The sequence below is a fragment of the Alosa alosa genome, chromosome 16, assembly GCF_017589495.1.
Source record: "Alosa alosa isolate M-15738 ecotype Scorff River chromosome 16, AALO_Geno_1.1, whole genome shotgun sequence".
Lineage (NCBI taxonomy): Eukaryota > Metazoa > Chordata > Actinopteri > Clupeiformes > Clupeidae > Alosa > Alosa alosa.
Window position 1 is genome coordinate 25,595,575 of NC_063204.1, and position 17,762 is coordinate 25,613,336.

The window sequence follows — 17,762 nt, forward strand, 5'->3', positions numbered from 1 at the left end:
TGTGACCCCCCCCCCTCCCCCTAATCCCTGATTTTTAAGCAATTAAATTAATAATTGTATTAACTTTCACCTGGCTCACTGACTTTTATATCATATTCAAGTAAAATATGTGTGTATGATGGTGGTCCACATTTTGAATTGCAGTATATTAGCCCTTTAACACAAAATAGTGACAATTTGCTTTAATAAATTAATATACATTTTTAGAAATGTACAATGGTTGTTCTATTAATCAATGTGTGTGAGGTATTTACATATGTACAGTCCTCAGTACGTTGCAAGGCAATGACAACACACACACACACACACACACACACAATGCGCACACACACGTTCACACACCCACATACAATTGTCACGACACAACCAAATGGCAAATTAGCTGTACAATTTCATGATTGACATCTTATGCATGCTAGTCTTGGGGCGGGTAGACTGGTGGAGGAGCAGCACTAACTCTGTTTGCCTTTCTCTCATAATTTACCAGACGTTGCCCCACAAGATACCTGGAGTGAAACAAACAAACAAAAAACAGCGTTACAGAATACGGAGAGCATGAGGCATTGCACATTACGTTTACATGAAATGGAACAAATTGTTCAACTCACTTGTCATTTTTGATGTGTTCGTAAAGCCGCTTGAACTGGCGGATTTGGAAGGTGAGGATCCCCAGCAGTGAGACCACCATGAGCAGGAAGGGGTAGATCCTCCTCTGGACCAGGATGCGCATCTCAGGGGTCACTCCTGCACAGCAATAAACCCGTCCACTCAGACCTCATACAGCTCACACTCATAGATGCTGCACATCATTAGCTTATACGTTACATTACATTTGTACAAGGACAGGTTTTCGGCCATCAGTGTTATATTATTATGTCCTCCCTACAACTTCAGTGCACCTATCCACCATGTTGTGGATTTTGGTCTTACCTTTTGCCATTAGCACCTTAGCCATGACTCAACAACTCACTCACTCAGATGTAGTCACACAGCTAATGAGCTCTGTACACTAGCCACTAGCGTAGTGACAAATTTGTCTTTGTCTTGAAGTTGGTAAACCAGTTTCCTGTTTGTTGAAATCACGGTCAACAAGCACCTGAAGACGAGTGCTTCAGTTGTACCAAAACAAGAAATACAATGTACGCGACTGTTTTTAAGCTTCTTAAAACGGTGTGTGGCTCTAAAGAGCACTGCTGTGTGCCCCTCTGCTTGGCTTCAAGTCAATATAAAAGTGATTTTAGCTTCCAACTTTTTCCTGAAAATGCCAGCGTACGTACACAGTGGCTGAACAAAATAGGATTTTTGGTGCCAGAGCACACATTTTAGTATAACTGACTCACTCATCTTCAGTATTGTGTTACTCAAACCCATATTGTTACAGTTTCAGTATAAGACAAGTCTATGAAAAAATACAATGCTAATTTCTTAAATAACTGCGATTTAAAATTGCCGAACTTACCAATGAGGGGAGTAATCCCGACAGCAATCACATAGGGCACAGCAAGAGAGAGCAGCAAAACTGAAATGACTGGAGCCGCCAGCTTCCGGATTATGAAATGTAGATCAATGTTGCGGATGCCATTGGCATACACCTTTGTAAACACAAAATACACAAAACGAATTAACAAACGGCTAAAAGATAGAGTGGCATTTATACAATTAGTGACTCAGGCAATTGATTAGTCTCATGGGATCAGGTGGCGTGACATAACAAGAGACCACAGTGTGGAGTCAGTTCACAAGGTTATGTTGTTGAAGCTGCTTGTATGTTTGTCTATGAGCAGGATTACATAAAATCAGGATTACATAAAATCAACTAGCCTGATTTTGATGAAACAGAGGTAGCATGGGCTAGAGACAAAAAAACATTAATATTTGGAGTGGCTGCAAGTATGACTTGCCAATGTTGCCAAATTTGGCATTGGCTCTTAATACTCCTGTATGCCCTGCCTTCAGGATATGTCTGGACATTTCAAATGCCATTAGCAGTGTAATCGCTACCATCCACCGATGGACATGTGCTAATATACATCTGTCTATGCAAGACCTGGGCAGTGTTTGATGTGATTCAGGAAGACCTCCCAGCAAAAGCTCACGGGTGCCCAACTGTGAGCCACAGAACTAATCCCAACCTTCCTCTCTACAAAATATGTTGGCACAGGGACTGGAGGTTAATGAACAGCAGAGGAGCCTGTTTAAACCCACCTGCTCGATCACAGTTTTCAGCCACCACTGGGGGCCCATCAGGGTAATGGCAGCTATTATTTTGGCGTGGAGCACCCCAAGGGCCCAGTCCTGTGGCACAAACGAGCAAAGCAGTCAAGCAAGGGCATTTTACAAAGCAATACAGGGAGTCTTTAGAACACACTGGGCCTTCATTTCATTGGCTTGTAAGGCTGGTGAGAAGCAACAGTCAAAGCAACAAGCCAGGTCTGTCACACATTAACTAAATGGTATTTGGGAGCACTGTGCGGACTTACTCATGTTTGCGCTGAGCATCTTGCTCATGGTGTTAAATTAGCAAAAATACTTAGCCAGACTTTGCTTGTTGCCAGATGAAATTAGGGCCTTTCATTTCTTTGCTTTGTTTAGGTGACTTAAGTGTTGGCTTTTTTAACCTGATTATCTGAAAGTAACATTGGAATAGGCAATACAAAGTCGATTCAAATCAATATAAAAGCGATTTTAGCTTCCACCTTTGTCCTGAAAACGCCAGCCTACATGCATTACGTAGCTAATGCAGCTATGTTGACCTTTAGAGTTTTACATTTTTTCTTGGACAACATACAACTTGCAGGAATAATACTGTTCAATGCTATGACATATTAACAGAGATCACTAAAAAAAAAACTGCATACTGGTATTTTTCGCTAGTTGTTTACACAGTTTTCACTAGCTGTTTACACAGACCAAGCAATACTGCTTTTTAATAACTAAAGTCAGCCATGTTGTGACCATGGTTGAAGTCTAACCTAGTTACCTAAGAGCTATGAAAGGAAAGGTCAGTGTGGAAACTATCCAAGTTGGCAGACCCAGCACGTCATCTGTACAGTTGGCTTTATGGTGTGGACGTTGCACTTACAGACTTTGACTTCAGCACCGTAGAGTGGTGTTCATGTGTGCAAGTAAACAGATAAACATAGGTATATACTCACACACAGACACATATGTACAATACATACATACATACATACATACATACATACATACATACACCCACCCCCACACACCCACACACCTGCCAGGGGTAGAAGAGAGGCGTTTGATCCAGTGGAACCCGAAGTGGAGCCACAATCACCAGCTGGAATAGTAGACCTAGCAGTAGGGGAATGACCCCTGCCACCAGTACAGCCACAACCACAGTTTTCACAATCTGCAAGCAAAACATCAAATTAAATAAAGTGTTCATTACAACATATTCCACCACTGGAAGATATAAAACACATCTATCGCAGTGATTTTACTCATAAAGACTATGCTATGCTCCTATTCTAGCAAAGAATAAATAATGAAGAACAAATTTAAACCCAATTAAAATGTAAAGGATTTTAATTTGACTGAAAGTAAATGACCGGTTACCATGAGGGACCACTCGTGTGCCTTCTGCAGAATGACCCGGCGGCCCTGGGGCATCCACGCCAGGAGGAGGGTGATGCCCCGGATGGACAGCCAGCACACGTACAGGCCGCACGCCGCAGTGTACAGCTCGTGAATCTTCGAGCTGCCCGTCCAAAAGGACATCAGATAGCGCCCGGCAAAGACTGACCCATGCGAGACGGAAAGAAACAGACGGTTGAGTTGAGACCATGATCATCTGAAGCTTTTAGCACAAACAACAGTAATCACTGATTCCTCATTGAGGTCTTCATTGCTATTAGATATATATATTAGATATATTGTATAGAGTTAAAAGAAGCTTTATTAAGCATTATGATATTCAAGCTGGGCTATACCAGAAGCGCATCTGCAGCGCTACATTCACAGAACGTAAAAATTGTTTTACAGGACCGGTCTAATTTTTTCGAATGTGCGCAAGACTCATGTCTGGTGTAGCAAGTTCTATTGATTATAGTGGAACTTAGTTGTTGCAGCATACGCTACGCAAACGGTACGCTTCAGTTGCATGCCCAGGGTTGCCCTACTATAAAGCCTTATTTTATAGCATAGTGTTCAAACTTTCAGAGTACATTTTATTTAGGCTATGTACATTATTATAAGGCATACCTCCTTACCATTTATGAATGGTTATGGCAATGCTATATGGGTATAAACCTTTTGGTCTTCAGGTAACATTTCAGATTATTTCGTACAAATACTTGGGATATTGTCTTTCGCCAAAAGCTACTGAAATACAGAAAAACAGGAGGTTGGCTGCTGTGTAGAGTAACTGTGAGGAAAGCTCACCTGGTAAGGTGAGGCAGACCAGACTGGCCACTAACAGCGTGATGCACATCAGTGCAATCAGAAGACCAATCTGGAAACAGAAGACAGGAAAAATGAAACATGCAGCATCTACTGGAATCATCTTTATAAACACTATGGAAATCCTCACTCAACATGTGCATTCTCATTTAGGAGACATATTACATATGTACTTTTACTCAGATCCATAGAAAGAGAGAGTTGCGACACTCTTTCATGTCGCCGCCATGCAATCAATAGTTCCATAAAACCTGTGCAGAATGGCTGTATGGGAGTAGGGTGGGATGTATTTCTGGATGCTGGAGGACGTAATCTAGTAACTCATTGGCTACCGACCAAGTGATTGGCAGTTTTCAGTTCCAAAAGTGCCTCCATAACCCGGAAAATGGTTCTGCTCAGACAGGCTGGCTCACTAGACGGCACCAAGGTTCTGAGAATCGTGAAAACCTGTTTGTTTCCCTGTTGGTTGTCTGAAAGGCACTACATGGTGGTGACAGCAGCCTTACCCTAAAAGGGAAACGGAGAGGCCGGTGATAGGGTTGGAAGCCCACGGGCCCCCCTTGCTGCAGGATGGCCTGGTGGGCCGCGTGGAGCCCCTCTCCCACCGCAGGGATGGCGTTCGCGTTGTTGTTGTTGCGTGGTGCCTGGTTGTTGTTGTTGCCGGCGGCAGCAGCAGCAGGCTGCTGGTCGGCCTCACTCTCTTCCTGGTCTCCCAGTAAGTATGAATGGAGGTCTCTGGGGTGAGGATAGTTCAACAGCATTCAGACACACTGACAATTTAAACAGCATGGCTGCTCTTAAATGAAGCCTTCCACTTGTAGCCTCTAGCAATAGGACTGCTTTGGCATAGCACACTCACTTGGTTAAGAATAAAGAAACTACACAGAATATAAATCCCTTTTGTGTGCATACACAACACAGCCACAAAAACTACAAACACTTCTTCAGTTTATTTAGAGCCCTCACAGTAGAACTGCCACACAACAATAACATCATGCCACTATTGCACTTGCTTCAAATGTTATTGGTTTAATATGTCTATATGCACACTGGTCACATCAGACACATGTGAGGAGGACTTACAGCAGGTATCCAGCGGTGACTGTCCAGGCGCGGACCAGGCCCTTGAGCCACTGGCGGGTGTGTCCCTGTTCCAGCAGAGCAGGCAGCACCACCTGCAGCAGCAGCAGCTCCAGGGACAGCTCACTCACCGGGGCGTCACTGCAGCAGGCCACAGGGGGGAGGCACAGTTAAAAACTGACTCGTCTAACCCATCACAGACAGGGGCGCATTTCCCAAAACCATAGTTGCTAACCAAGTTAGCAAACTTGGTTGGCAATGGGAAATTGCATTGCAACCAACAAACTAAGTTTCTACCAGGTTAGCAACTATGGTTTTGGGAAATGCACTCCAGCACGGAGTGAGCCACTTTGACTCTGGACTACAGAGTGGTTGTGTGGATGGATAATGGTGCCTTAAATCCTAGAGAACTGCTTTATTTGGCTAGGTAAATGTAACTCAAAAAATGTCTGATCATTAACAGCATCGAGGTGACTTGATACTAAATTAAACTTATGAATGATTTTTAACAATATTTCATTCAGTTCCACACAGCCAACATGGAGGGAAACATCCTTCTGCTTTTTTTTCTTGGCAGAGTGTGACAAGCTCTTAGAGGAGAAGATTACTTTACCTGTACAGCATGACATTGTAAGGTAGAAAGCTTGGGAGAATGAGTTTGATCATTCTGATGGGCAGCCACAGCATAAGAAGCACGATAGAACCAAACACCACCTACAAAACAGCACAGACAAACAAACAAAAGGACTGTAAAAATGTGCAGCCAAAGCAAAAACAAGGTATGTGATCAAGCAGCGATCTGATCACTCAGGGATCTGATGCAGCACTTACCACTGAGAGAATAAACCTCCTGAGATGTCTGTAAATTGGCAGATGAATCATCTCCTGGACTGGATTGAAGTCAGGATCGTTCAGATTTCTTAGAAACCACAAGACACCAGGTCTCAAAACCTGAAACAGACAGAGGCATTATAATTAAAAGCATTTTCACATAAATTAACTAATTAAAATCAGGGAATTCTTTCTCAAACCCATAACAGACATGAAGTTCTCAAATGAAATGACATGTTCACCTCTCGCAGCAGAAGGATAAACGAAGCAAAATAGAAGACGTAAACCATCCCCACAAGCCAGTGCAGGAACATGGTCGTCCCAGGGGCTGACTTGAAGCTCAGCTCCCTGTCTTTCAGCGAGGCGTCGAACATTTCCTGCAAAAAAAATAACCCTCATCATTATATCTGAGACTGACAGTCGGTCATGTACAACCATACCATAAATAAAGATAGGCAATGCAAGTTGATGTATATACATAGCACAATTCAAACACACTGATAATTGAAAGTGCTTTATGAATAACTAGACAAAAAGAACAGAGAAAAGTAAGAGATTAAAAGAAAGTAACATGCATCATAACAGTTACCGGTAAATTAAATAAAAAAAATAAACAATTAAAAAGTAGGACCAGACATGACTCATACCAATGAGCAAATGTCGAGCCACCAGCCACAAATGAGGGGGAAAACACCAATTTCAACTACAACCAGCAAGGACACCTGTGGGAGGCAGAATACAGCTTATTTTCACGTTGGTTGAACCGACGAGAGCTGAACTGACGAGAATACATAGTTAGCTTTGCTATGGCTGTATCAACCGATGGAAACAGAAAGAAACATGGGAAATAAAACGTGTTTCACCTTCACCACTATGTAGCAAACTCCTAAGAGACGTCGGGATCTCTGGAATCTCACTAGTGCTGCTATGCCCTGGGCATCAGTCGTTCAGGAAAATGAGTGTCAACATTTCATAATAAATAAAGAAAATAAATCAATCTGAGAAACAATTACAATACACAGTGGTCGTTTCATTGTCAAAAGTTGAAGGATACATGACACAAAATTAAGGTCATGGCCAGCAGTATGTAGCCAACGATGGTGGTTATGAGACCTTCAAAATGTGAGGCCTGGACCTGAATCAGAGGGGAAAATAAAACAATACTTACATTTTTTTTTTCATTTTCATTAAAATGCCTGATGAGTGCATTTCCTTGCCTCTCAAATTTCATGGTTGCCTGAATTTACATGCTGACAGACCAAATCATAAGAAACTGTATACTCACATATTCCTCAAAGCCAAGACCCACAACGGAAAAGTGTCCAATATGATATGGGCAAAATGCTGGGAAAGCAAATATATACAGTTGAGACAAAAATCAAATACGGTTTACATGATGAATAGTGTTGGAAGCCACTAGTCTAGAGAAGAAACGTAGAAAAATATATGTCCACATACCAAAAACCAGGATGAAGAGTGTGTTCAGGGACACCACCCAAAAGACATGCTCCTGGGAAATACAGAAGCACACAGGCCCCAATTATAAACCCTCTGAACTATTGTACAAGTAGCACAAATGTGCCCATATTTAAATATGCTGTTTCGCAATGAAGTATAAAAACATCCAAATTTGCATACCAAAAACACTAGGGACCCATCAAGTCCAAGCATCTGGAGAAAGAAAGTTGCATTTTAGTGTCTTTTAAGAAAGCTTCTTGTTTTATAGTAAACACATTACAGTGAACCATTACAGAAGACACAATGCAAATAAATGCAAATCACAGGTCTTCATTCTGCCCTGCATTTCACAGTGGACAACAGTGAGTATCTCCTGCTCCATAAGCAAATGAGTTGGCACACTCACCCTTTCCCAGGTCAGTTCCTCTGCTGCCCGATCCCACTCCAGAGCATTCCAGTTCATATCATCTGTGTAGACAAGATCATGTCAGCCAGCACAGGCTATTGTTTACATAATCATGATGACATCTTCTCTTTCACACTTGACACTCCATAAAAAAAACAATATACACAACTAGGGGTATAAAGGTATACATATTCGTACTGAACCGTTTAGGTACAGGATGTTAGGTTCAGTACAGATGTGTACCGAATGTACTGAATGCAGTCTTTACCAGTAATCAACAGCAGACTGTTAGACATATGTCAGTTTAGTCAATTAACGTCATAAAATCTTTGAAACCTTTAAAAATACCATTCCCATTGTGCATCAAAAATATTGTCAGTGAATTTTAGGTTACCTACATGCTTTATTAATCGAAAATTAACCGAACCATGACTTCAAAACCGAGGTACAAACCGAATTGTAGTTTTTGTGTACTGTAACACCCCTATAAAAGGCATTTAGCAACAAATTCAATATGTCCTGAATCTGCAAAAAATGTATTCAATATGTGTACCTGCCAATTTGATCATTTGAATGAAATATAGAAATAAAATGTAAGCTTATTTCTTCAAATATTAGCAAAGTAGTCCCTATGCATCAAATATAAGCCTTGGGATAGAGCTACCTTGGCCTCCGTTGTTGGCCTCAGCATCTTCAGCCCCTGCCTCTTCTTCATCCTCGTTGTCAGCCTCCAGGTCTTCGGCTGGGTCCTCCTGCTGCTCGGGGTCGTCTGCTGCTCGCTCTTCGTCCACCTCATCCTCTTCCTCGGGAGGATGCTCCGCGGGAGCCTCCTCAGCCTGTGGGTCTGGGTCACCAGGGCCAGCTGCCGCAGCCGGGGCCTGATCAGACCAGGACAAACATGGGTTCATATGTCACAGCATAATAATGCAGACAGACAGACACGCACAAAAAATATGTTGACATGTCATATTCACATAAACACATGATGACGACACACTCATACACATGCTTAGTCACAAGCAACAAGCACACACATAAGGGATGAGGAGATTAACATCAAAACTCAGTTATAAATAGTGATAATGACTTAATCTTTAGTGCTTTGAGGTCAGCGTTCTCAACCATTCTCTTACATTATATACCCCATTTATATGACCTAATCTTTGCCATTTTTTCCCCCTTGCATTCAGAGTGTTACTAGCAGACACCCTGGTATTTTAAGTGTTTGGTGTAGTGTCTGTCCCGGATAAGCACTGCATAGCCACGGATGCCTGCAAGAAAATGCAGGCTATATTAAATCACCATATTTACCCAGAGACTTTCTAATGAGGAGACACAGCACTCAAAAAATCCTCCATAGAAAGGCATGGGTCTAGTTCATAACACCAATATGGCAGTTGTTACACATATCCCACGAGGTTGGTGTTGTGAAGACTTGCGAACGCGCAGTTCTGCTCGAAATAGATGACCCGATAAGTGCCCAAAATGCGTTGCAATATGGCTGCCGAGTGGATGGACTTGCCTAAAAGGACTTTGGTTTACCTCATTGGCTTGTGCGGCCATGTTGGCTGCTGCCTGCAGATTCTGCTCCAGCCACTGGGGGGCGCCACCATGTATGATCTGCTCCCTCAACCACACCAGGCTGATGAAGGCGCACAGGGTGCACGTCACCACAAAACAACCCTGCAAGCAATCCGCCAGCAAGTTCTCCCTGGAAAATATCAACACAAAACACACACACACACACACACACACATATCATTAAGTTATGTCAGCACCTCCACTTCCCTGCAGGATCCTCCACTAGCTTTGTAAAGCGGGACTAATCACACACTTGGGTGCTGAACAGGGATCACCAGGGATCACATCACCACGGGGACCACATTTCAGTCATTGGATTGAGACACAAAATTAGAGTATGGACACTAGTCAACGGAGGAGCAGGTGGCTCTATAATTGTTCATTCATTACAGTTGAGCTGGCAAGGAAAAAGTGAGTTAACATGGGCCTCAGGCATCAACATTGATGGCTATGCATTAATGCCTCACAGCAGTTCAAAGCATCAGGATATTTTTGCAACACTGGTGCTTTATACTATGACCCAGGTGTCAAATTTTGAGCACAAATCTGAGAATAGAGATGGATACAAACTGTGACAGTCTGTATCTTTTGACTTATGACTGCTGCGCACTTTCCAAATTAAGCCAAAATGCTTGTGTGTATTAATGTGCGTGTGTGAATATGTACTTGTGTGCTGCTGACTATGACAATGACCAGAACAGACGGTGACCAGATGGTGACCAGGACATAACTTACGTGGACAGCATATCGAGAGGCAGGGTGAGGAGAGAGCTCACAGAGCCTGTAAACAGACACTTGTATATTCGACCTGGAAGACAGACCATCAAAGACAGGGAAACATGAGTGTCAGTGTCAACTGTCAGAGGCTTCAGGGCAAAGTGTCAGGCCTCTTTTTCCCTGCTTTAGTGCTTTTCTGCACTGGTGAATATTGTTTTTTGTATTGTTGATACGCATTTAAGTGTGCTGTATTATATTTATACTTACATGCTGTGAGAGGCACAACCCCCAGCCATGCAAACGCAACAAGTGTGTAGTGAAACCAGTAGCGTATAGCCGTGCCAATACTTGTGACCAGTCCTGCAAATATGTCCTGTACCGGAAGCCGAGATGGCATGTCCGGCGAGTAGACTTTAAAAGGAAAACACAGTCCGTTTGTGGGTTAGATTGTAATCAATCATATTATAAATGCAAATATTATTACAGTCTAGAACTCTGTACAATACATAACATCTACTGCTACTTGACTATACGGTGATCATGTCATAAGAAAACACTACATAGGACATCCAATTAATACTTACTTGGTGTGAAAGCAAATCTGTGCTTGCATAATTCACAATATTCTTTCCTACTGTGCTTCAACCACTGAACCAAGCTGTTGAAAGAGTTACAAAAGTTACCATCATATTAGTTAACAGTAACTGTAACAACCATACATAATCCATCTACTGTTCATCTTTTCAATGAGTGTGAATGTCTGGAACTGGATGTTCAAGTGTAAAGATATATGTCAACAAACATACCACTCTTGATGAATGAATTTAATACTGCCAGTGCAGACACATGGATGGTACAGAGGTTTGTCAGGAGTTCCCTCAGAGCGGCACACCCGGCATATATCAGCTAATGGAGAAGACAGTAGAGATTGGTCATTTTCAACCGAGTCTAAACTCTGATAAAGTAAAGGGAAATGACCAGGAGAATCAATTAACAGTTGAAAGGCGAATTATTGGCTGGTCACGCGAAACCAAATAGAAAACCACAATAACTTCACGTTTCCGTTAACATCACGTGTGCCTTTTGATAATGTGCCCTCATTATTATGGCACTGAACCACTTTACAGGGACTGTGCAGTGACAGACTGTGCAAAGACATTCAATTCTAGTATCTGTTTTCTCCTTAGTATACCGCATCCACACAGATAGTTTACCAAACAGACCGTTCCTGGTAAAATAGGATAACGTTGGGATTATTTAGACGATATTTTCGGGTTGTCAACTCTTGACATACATTAATCTAACGTTATGCATCCTAGATTCCTCGCTAGCTGACATTCCCCTAATGTTAGTTCGCAATAGGTTTCAACAAGTTGAAAAGCTAACGTCAGCTAACGTTTAGCTAGTCACTGCAGTGATACCAATTCCATCACTTTGGTCAAGGAATGCAGAGCCATGTTTACAACTGAGATTACGTGCGTTAATTATAGACTAAAAACTGCAAATATGTCATGGCATGCCATTATTGTACGAGTCTGAGGTCAAGGTGTAACATTAGCAAGCTAGCATTAGCCAACTGTTAACTGTTAACGTTACCTTCCTCTGCCGTGTCCATCTTACACGATAACGCCTTCCTCTCGATACTGTTTGCTGTTGCGTCAAATCAGAAATCCATCAGTAGTCATAACATTTGTATATGCGTAAATTAGTGTGTTATCCAAGTCATGAATCAAGTGAAAAGTCTCCACAATATGTGCGGGTGATAATTAATCCTCTCTATTGAAATCACATCAGTCAGGGTGGATCCATCGCACAGCACTGAATGCTCACAGTCAGTGTCGGCAGTTTAGTACAACATACGGCAGTAACCGCACATTGCGACAGTTTGTATCATTTGTTGGTTTGTCTGTGAACAAAACGTTGCGTGGATGGAAACTGTAGTAGCCTTACGGTTACAAGAGTTATTTAGTATTACATAATCATTAACCATCTTTTACAATTGTGCTAATTTGGACCAAGCATTTTGTATAATGCTAAACCAAGATTGGTTGAAAAATAAGAGCTTAACGTTAGGCCTACTCTTAAATAAATCAATGCCGTGTCTACCTAACGTTACGGTTACAGCGTGGGCACCGATGAGTTTTAGGGGACCATATGGGGTGTTAACATTTTTTGAAATAATGCATAGGCCTATGCATATGAAGAGTTAAAATATTTTGAAGAGCTGGCAAGCTTACATTTGCACTAGGTCCACAGGATAACGCGTCTCATCTCCTGTAGAGAGTTGAAAGATGAATTCTAAAGTCAGTGGAGAGGCACCCAATATGACCTTGCGTTATTAGTATGTGTAAATTATAGAATCACGGTGCAAACAATTGTAGGCTAGTAGGCTAACTTTCAAAATAGCAGAGGGAAGAAAACCACAGGAGACTGCAGTGTACGCCTAATAGTGAAGTTTTCCTGTCGATGCACGTGGCGCCGTGGCTTAGATGGTTAAAGCGCCTGTCTAGTAAACAGGAGATCCTGGGTTCGAATCCCAGCGGTGCCTTTTACTTCTATGATGCTGATTGTGGGGACTTCAACTGCTTAGAACGATAACAAATGAAGGACAACTTAAAATGTATCTTAGGAGAACTTCCACTAAAAGCAGCAAAATATACAGGCCTATCAGAATGCCACAAAAGAAGACCTCAAACCAGTGAGGCCACCTCACTCATGTTGTTTGTTTTAGCCTTTCATCATCAATTTATTTAATTCTTTGTGAATTCTTTGGCTTTTTTATCATCATCATCATCATTATTATTATTATTATTGATAATCATATGTTATTATTACTATTATTAACATGACCATTATTGCTTATTTATTTTACTCTTTGTAATGCTTTGGTAATATTGTTCATACACAATCATGCCAATAGCACACTGACTTGAATGCACAGCCATGCCAACAAAGCACAGTGAATTGAATGCAGTCATGCCAACAAAGCACAATGAATTTAATTGATAAGGACACCTTCAACATAGATATAATTCTGTTTAATCAAGGCATCAACCTTGCCAAACATTTAAAACTGAGAGGCATGTTCCTCGCTTTCATTCAATCGGTAACCAAACCGATAAGTACATTGAGAAGTAGGAGGAAGCATCGACGTGAAACTGTGAGGTTGAGAGGTTAGTGCAGAGCCGGACAGTGCTTGATTCATGTGACTTGATTCAATGTACTTGATTAATGTGTATGGTTTGAGTAGGCCTATATGTGTACTTACAGTGTGTGTGTACAATGTGTGTGCGTGCTTCTGTGGGAGTGTTTGCTTTGCACGTGTTTATGTGTGTGTTTGTGTGAGTTAATTGATTATCCAATTTGGCGGTTAAAATGCTTTAGATTTGTAAACATAGAATGAATAACGTGAATACAGTGCACTATGTACACTGTTCTTATACTTGCACACTATTCAGTATGTGAATTTCAACAGGGTAGGCTAGTGTCGAACACTAACTCTGTGCACTTAACATGACGATCGCAACATTACTGGTGTCCTCTATTCAAGAGCTTTATCTAAGGTCGCGATGTATTTATGTTACTCTGCTATTGTAAATAGCAAATTATCCCCCCTGTGCACAATGTAAATGGTTTTGTTGTGGAGGTGAAAGATTAACAACAGGCAAAAACGACCTCCAAAGAGCTATATCAGAGAATGTCTAATAAGGGAGACGGGCTCGTTTCACGATTCTCGCGAAAATGACTTTTTTCGGGTTGAATGGTGGCCGTCTCGCTTCCCCCTAGCGCCTGAGGAAAAAACCACCCTGGCAACTGTGGGCCGGCGGGCCGACGGCCTCAGTGTCAGGAAGTAACGAACGAATTGCTTTACTGCATTCAAATACACATACACGCCAGGCAGATTGTCCCAGATTTCTTTTTGGGTAAAGAGCCTTGGAGTCCATCTCATGACTGGTCAAAGTTTCAGGAATGGCTCGAGGATAAAAAGCCAACAAACATCAACAAGTATGCTAAAGTATTCTAGCAAATGTCTCCAGACATGTTGTAATACATCCATTTTTGAACAGGTCAACATTTGGTAGTTTTAAAACCAGTTCTGGGGTTCACTCACTTCGCTTTACTTTTAAGTCTAGAGCAGTTCTTAACATAATGACCCCCTGAAGGACCACTACCCCACTTCCTCTTTCAGAGAAGTTGATGCCGTCATGAAATACCTGAGGGAGCAATGTGGAGCAACCAGGATTGGATCAGTGGGCTTCTGCTGGGGAGGTGTCGCTACACATTACTTGGCTCTCCAGTACCCTGACATCCAAGCTGGAGTATCTGTCTATGGCAAGTCCACAATATGTGCATGAAATATTCTGTATAGTGTTCTGCAGTTTATCACATGGAAGGCCCCTGACAACACCATAGCCCCACCTATGGTAAACTCTTAGTTTGTGGTCTAGATCAGTGTTTAACTGGTGAGTCTCGGACCCATTCTGGGTGGGTCGCAAGTTTTTTTTTTCTCTGTACTTGTACTCTTTTTTTTTGCAAACATCATTGACATTACAGAAAATGCAACACTACGACATGCACAAGAATACTACATAAGATAAACAGATGTACATTACATAAACACATTCTGTAACTTAACATCACATTGACTTGGCTTCCACAAACATAACACAACATAACATTAATAACAGAAAGGCTAAGGATGGTTTGCGTCCAGGATGATTACAGATATGATTATCAGGGATGAAATTGATGACCGGAATGAAAAGAAGGGGGGATGGGGGGGGGGGGGTGCGGATGGTAGCTCTGAGAGTGTGAATGAGGTGGTGTTGGGATGGGGGTGGGGATGGGGGGTGAGGGGTAGTGAGTATGTGAGGATGTATGTGTGTGTGTGCATATGTGTAAGGCTGGCTTGCTGTTGGGCCAGGAGGAGAGAAGCTGGAACACAGAGAGGGAGGGTTTCAGAGGAGAGGAGTTGTAATTATTCTATTAAAGATAAGTATAATAATAGGAATAACTGATTGCCTGGTTGATTGCCTGACTGATTGCCAACCTGGGCACCCATTAATGGCCACAGTTCCACCCAGCCCCCGCAGTTATACTCTTTCAGAGAAGTTGATGCCGTCATGAAATACCTGAGGGAGCAATGTGGAGCAACCAGGATTGGATCAGTGGGCTTCTGCTGGGGAGGTGTCGCTACACATTACGTGGCTCTCCAGTACCCACTCCGAGCTGTGGTATCTATGGCAAGTTCTCATTATGTGCATGGCATTTTCTGCATAGTATTCTGCAGTTTATCTGATATTAGATGCAGTACACATGAGGCCCCCGACAATGCCATAGCCCCCTATGGTATGTGGTCTAGAGCAGTGGTTCTTAAAGTTTTTGTCTTACGACCCCTCAAAAAACATTGGTCATGCTTTGTGATCTGCTTCAATACAACCGGCAAAAATGTTAACTTTGGAAAATGGTGCAAAACAGGCATTGATGGCAAAGGCAGTAAATGTCTTCACTCACCTATGCTATGTCAACACCAAAGGCATTAATGTCAGCCTTTGTCAGTCTGATTTATTATTTCCCAATGGATAACTCATCCAATGTATAACTGGTGCTCCTGTGGCAAAATAAGGCTTCAGTGTTCGGTCACTAGAAAGCTCAAGCACAGCATCTTCAAGCTTATCATTGGGGGGCGCAGGTATTTAAATTTTTGCATAGACAGAGAATCCGCTTTCAGAGAAACATTATGGAAATACTATAGCCTACCTACATCTACGGCTACTGAATATTCTAGTTTTTAAACATGTTGGTCTAAAAACTAGACCACGTTGGTCTAAATTCTTTAATTTAGACTACAAATCATTTGGGACGCCCTCCCATAGTTTTAGCAACCCCCAGTTTAAGAACCACTGATCTAGAGATGATTCATGTCCTGAAGTTGTAAGTAGAACCTTGGTGAGACCTTGTAGGATTCGATTCACTATAGTTCTGGCGCTTTAAAACAGGAATTGTCCGTGACACAGAGGACCGACAGTTGAAGTCCCATTTTCTTCATTTTCGCCGAGAATGATAAGTTCATTCTACTTGATCAGGTAGGGCATGTGTTTGCATCATTGTTTCAACTGATGTCTCCAAAAAAAGGCTTCTTACAATGGCTCAAATGTTGGTGTTCATGTAGGTGACGGCACTAGAAAAACGCTTGCAAGAGAAGTGCAAAGTTCCTTTCCAAGTGAAGATTTTCCCTGGACAGACTCATGGATTTGTTCATCGTAAGAGAGAGGCAGCCCAGCTGACAAACCATTCATTCAGGAGGCTAGAACAGACATGTTAAACTGGCTGGAAAAGTTTATGTAGAACTGAAGTAAAAGTTACCTACATACAGTTAGCATCAAATGCATTACAAATGTATAGGGTAGAGTGGGGTAAAATGCCCCCCCCCCTCCTATATTTCACAAACTAATCACTAGATGAAGTAGTGTTATTTCAATGCACCATGTCGACAATGGAAGAATTTTTTAGCAAGTGTTATAATTTTCAGTAGTCGCTAAAAAAGAGTTGGCTATTGTCAATATATTGATCAAATATAGTTGCTATGAATTTATTGATTATATGTTGTTGCTCCACAATAGATTTTGTTTACTTTAGTTGTTTAATTTTGCTATTAAAGGTTGTATCAGTGATAGCGGGGACGTCACTTCTGTTAATGTTTAAACAAAACATTGAGCTAGCTCGCTACTTCCTCCCCCTCCCTCCTGTGCAATTAAAACTCTCCTAAACGCGCATCTCGTCGGTTATTGGTTGACACACTTTGTTTTGCTTTTGAGGGGTTGCCAACTCTTGTTGGTAGCAATTATTTTTGTGTACAGATCTCGGAGGCTGCCTACAGAGACACGTTTTTTGATGGCCTGCTTATGGGGCAGGCAGCTAGCAGATCGTTAGGAAAGATTATGAATGTGATCATTTATGTTTGGCCCTTTTTTGGTCCTGAAATCGCTGATACAACCTTTAACCCAACACATAGTTCCTACAGATAACTTGTCTTTGTTGTATTGTTTTGTTTGTTTGTTATTGTATTTCCCTGCCTTTGTCTCTGTTGTATTGTTTGTTTGTTTGTTATTGTGTTTCCCTGCATTCCTACTATGTAAAGCGACCTTGGGTTTGAGAAAGGCGCTATATAAAATAAACTTATTATTATTTATTATTAATGCATGAGGGGCATTGCTTTGACAGGGTGGGGGTATTTTACCCCACCGCTGGGGCAAAACGCCCTTTT

General features: G+C 41.9%; 1 protein-coding gene, 1 non-coding gene and 1 pseudogene across 2 annotated transcripts; 2 read left to right on the forward strand and 1 right to left on the reverse strand.

Annotated features, from left to right (window-relative positions):
- Nucleotides 1-167: 167 nt before the first annotated feature.
- LOC125309931 (E3 ubiquitin-protein ligase MARCHF6-like) lies at nt 168-12,313 on the reverse strand. The gene is made up of 26 exons (XM_048267051.1): nt 12,092-12,313; nt 11,302-11,401; nt 11,080-11,153; nt 10,763-10,906; nt 10,514-10,586; nt 9,740-9,908; nt 8,862-9,075; nt 8,198-8,259; nt 7,972-8,004; nt 7,792-7,843; nt 7,619-7,677; nt 7,388-7,468; nt 7,197-7,265; nt 6,981-7,055; nt 6,576-6,710; nt 6,334-6,453; nt 6,116-6,216; nt 5,506-5,643; nt 4,929-5,157; nt 4,405-4,474; nt 3,580-3,761; nt 3,239-3,373; nt 2,206-2,295; nt 1,460-1,592; nt 609-744; nt 168-506 (listed from the first exon to the last, which is right to left on the reverse strand). Exons 1-26 carry the CDS (start codon nt 12,108-12,110, stop codon nt 416-418), a joined length of 2,784 nt encoding a protein of 927 aa, XP_048123008.1. The 5' UTR covers nt 12,111-12,313; the 3' UTR covers nt 168-415.
- Nucleotides 12,314-12,969: 656 nt separating this feature from the next.
- trnat-agu lies at nt 12,970-13,043 on the forward strand. Its single transcript has one exon. It is a non-coding gene; the product is annotated as a tRNA-Thr (tRNA).
- Nucleotides 13,044-13,167: 124 nt separating this feature from the next.
- Nucleotides 13,168-16,843, forward strand: LOC125309160 (annotated as a pseudogene).
- The last annotated feature ends 919 nt before the right edge of the window (nt 16,844-17,762 follow it).

What these genes read in the sequence shown, in the direction of transcription:
- LOC125309931 (XM_048267051.1), bottom strand. An exon ending in GTCTTGGCTTTGAGGAATAT is followed by an intron (nt 7,469 to 7,618) that starts GTGAGTATACAG and finishes CCTCTGATTCAG; the next exon opens with GTCCAGGCCTCACATTTTGA. An exon ending in CGGGATTACTCCCCTCATTG is followed by an intron (nt 745 to 1,459) that starts GTAAGTTCGGCA and finishes ATTGCTGTGCAG; the next exon opens with GAGTGACCCCTGAGATGCGC.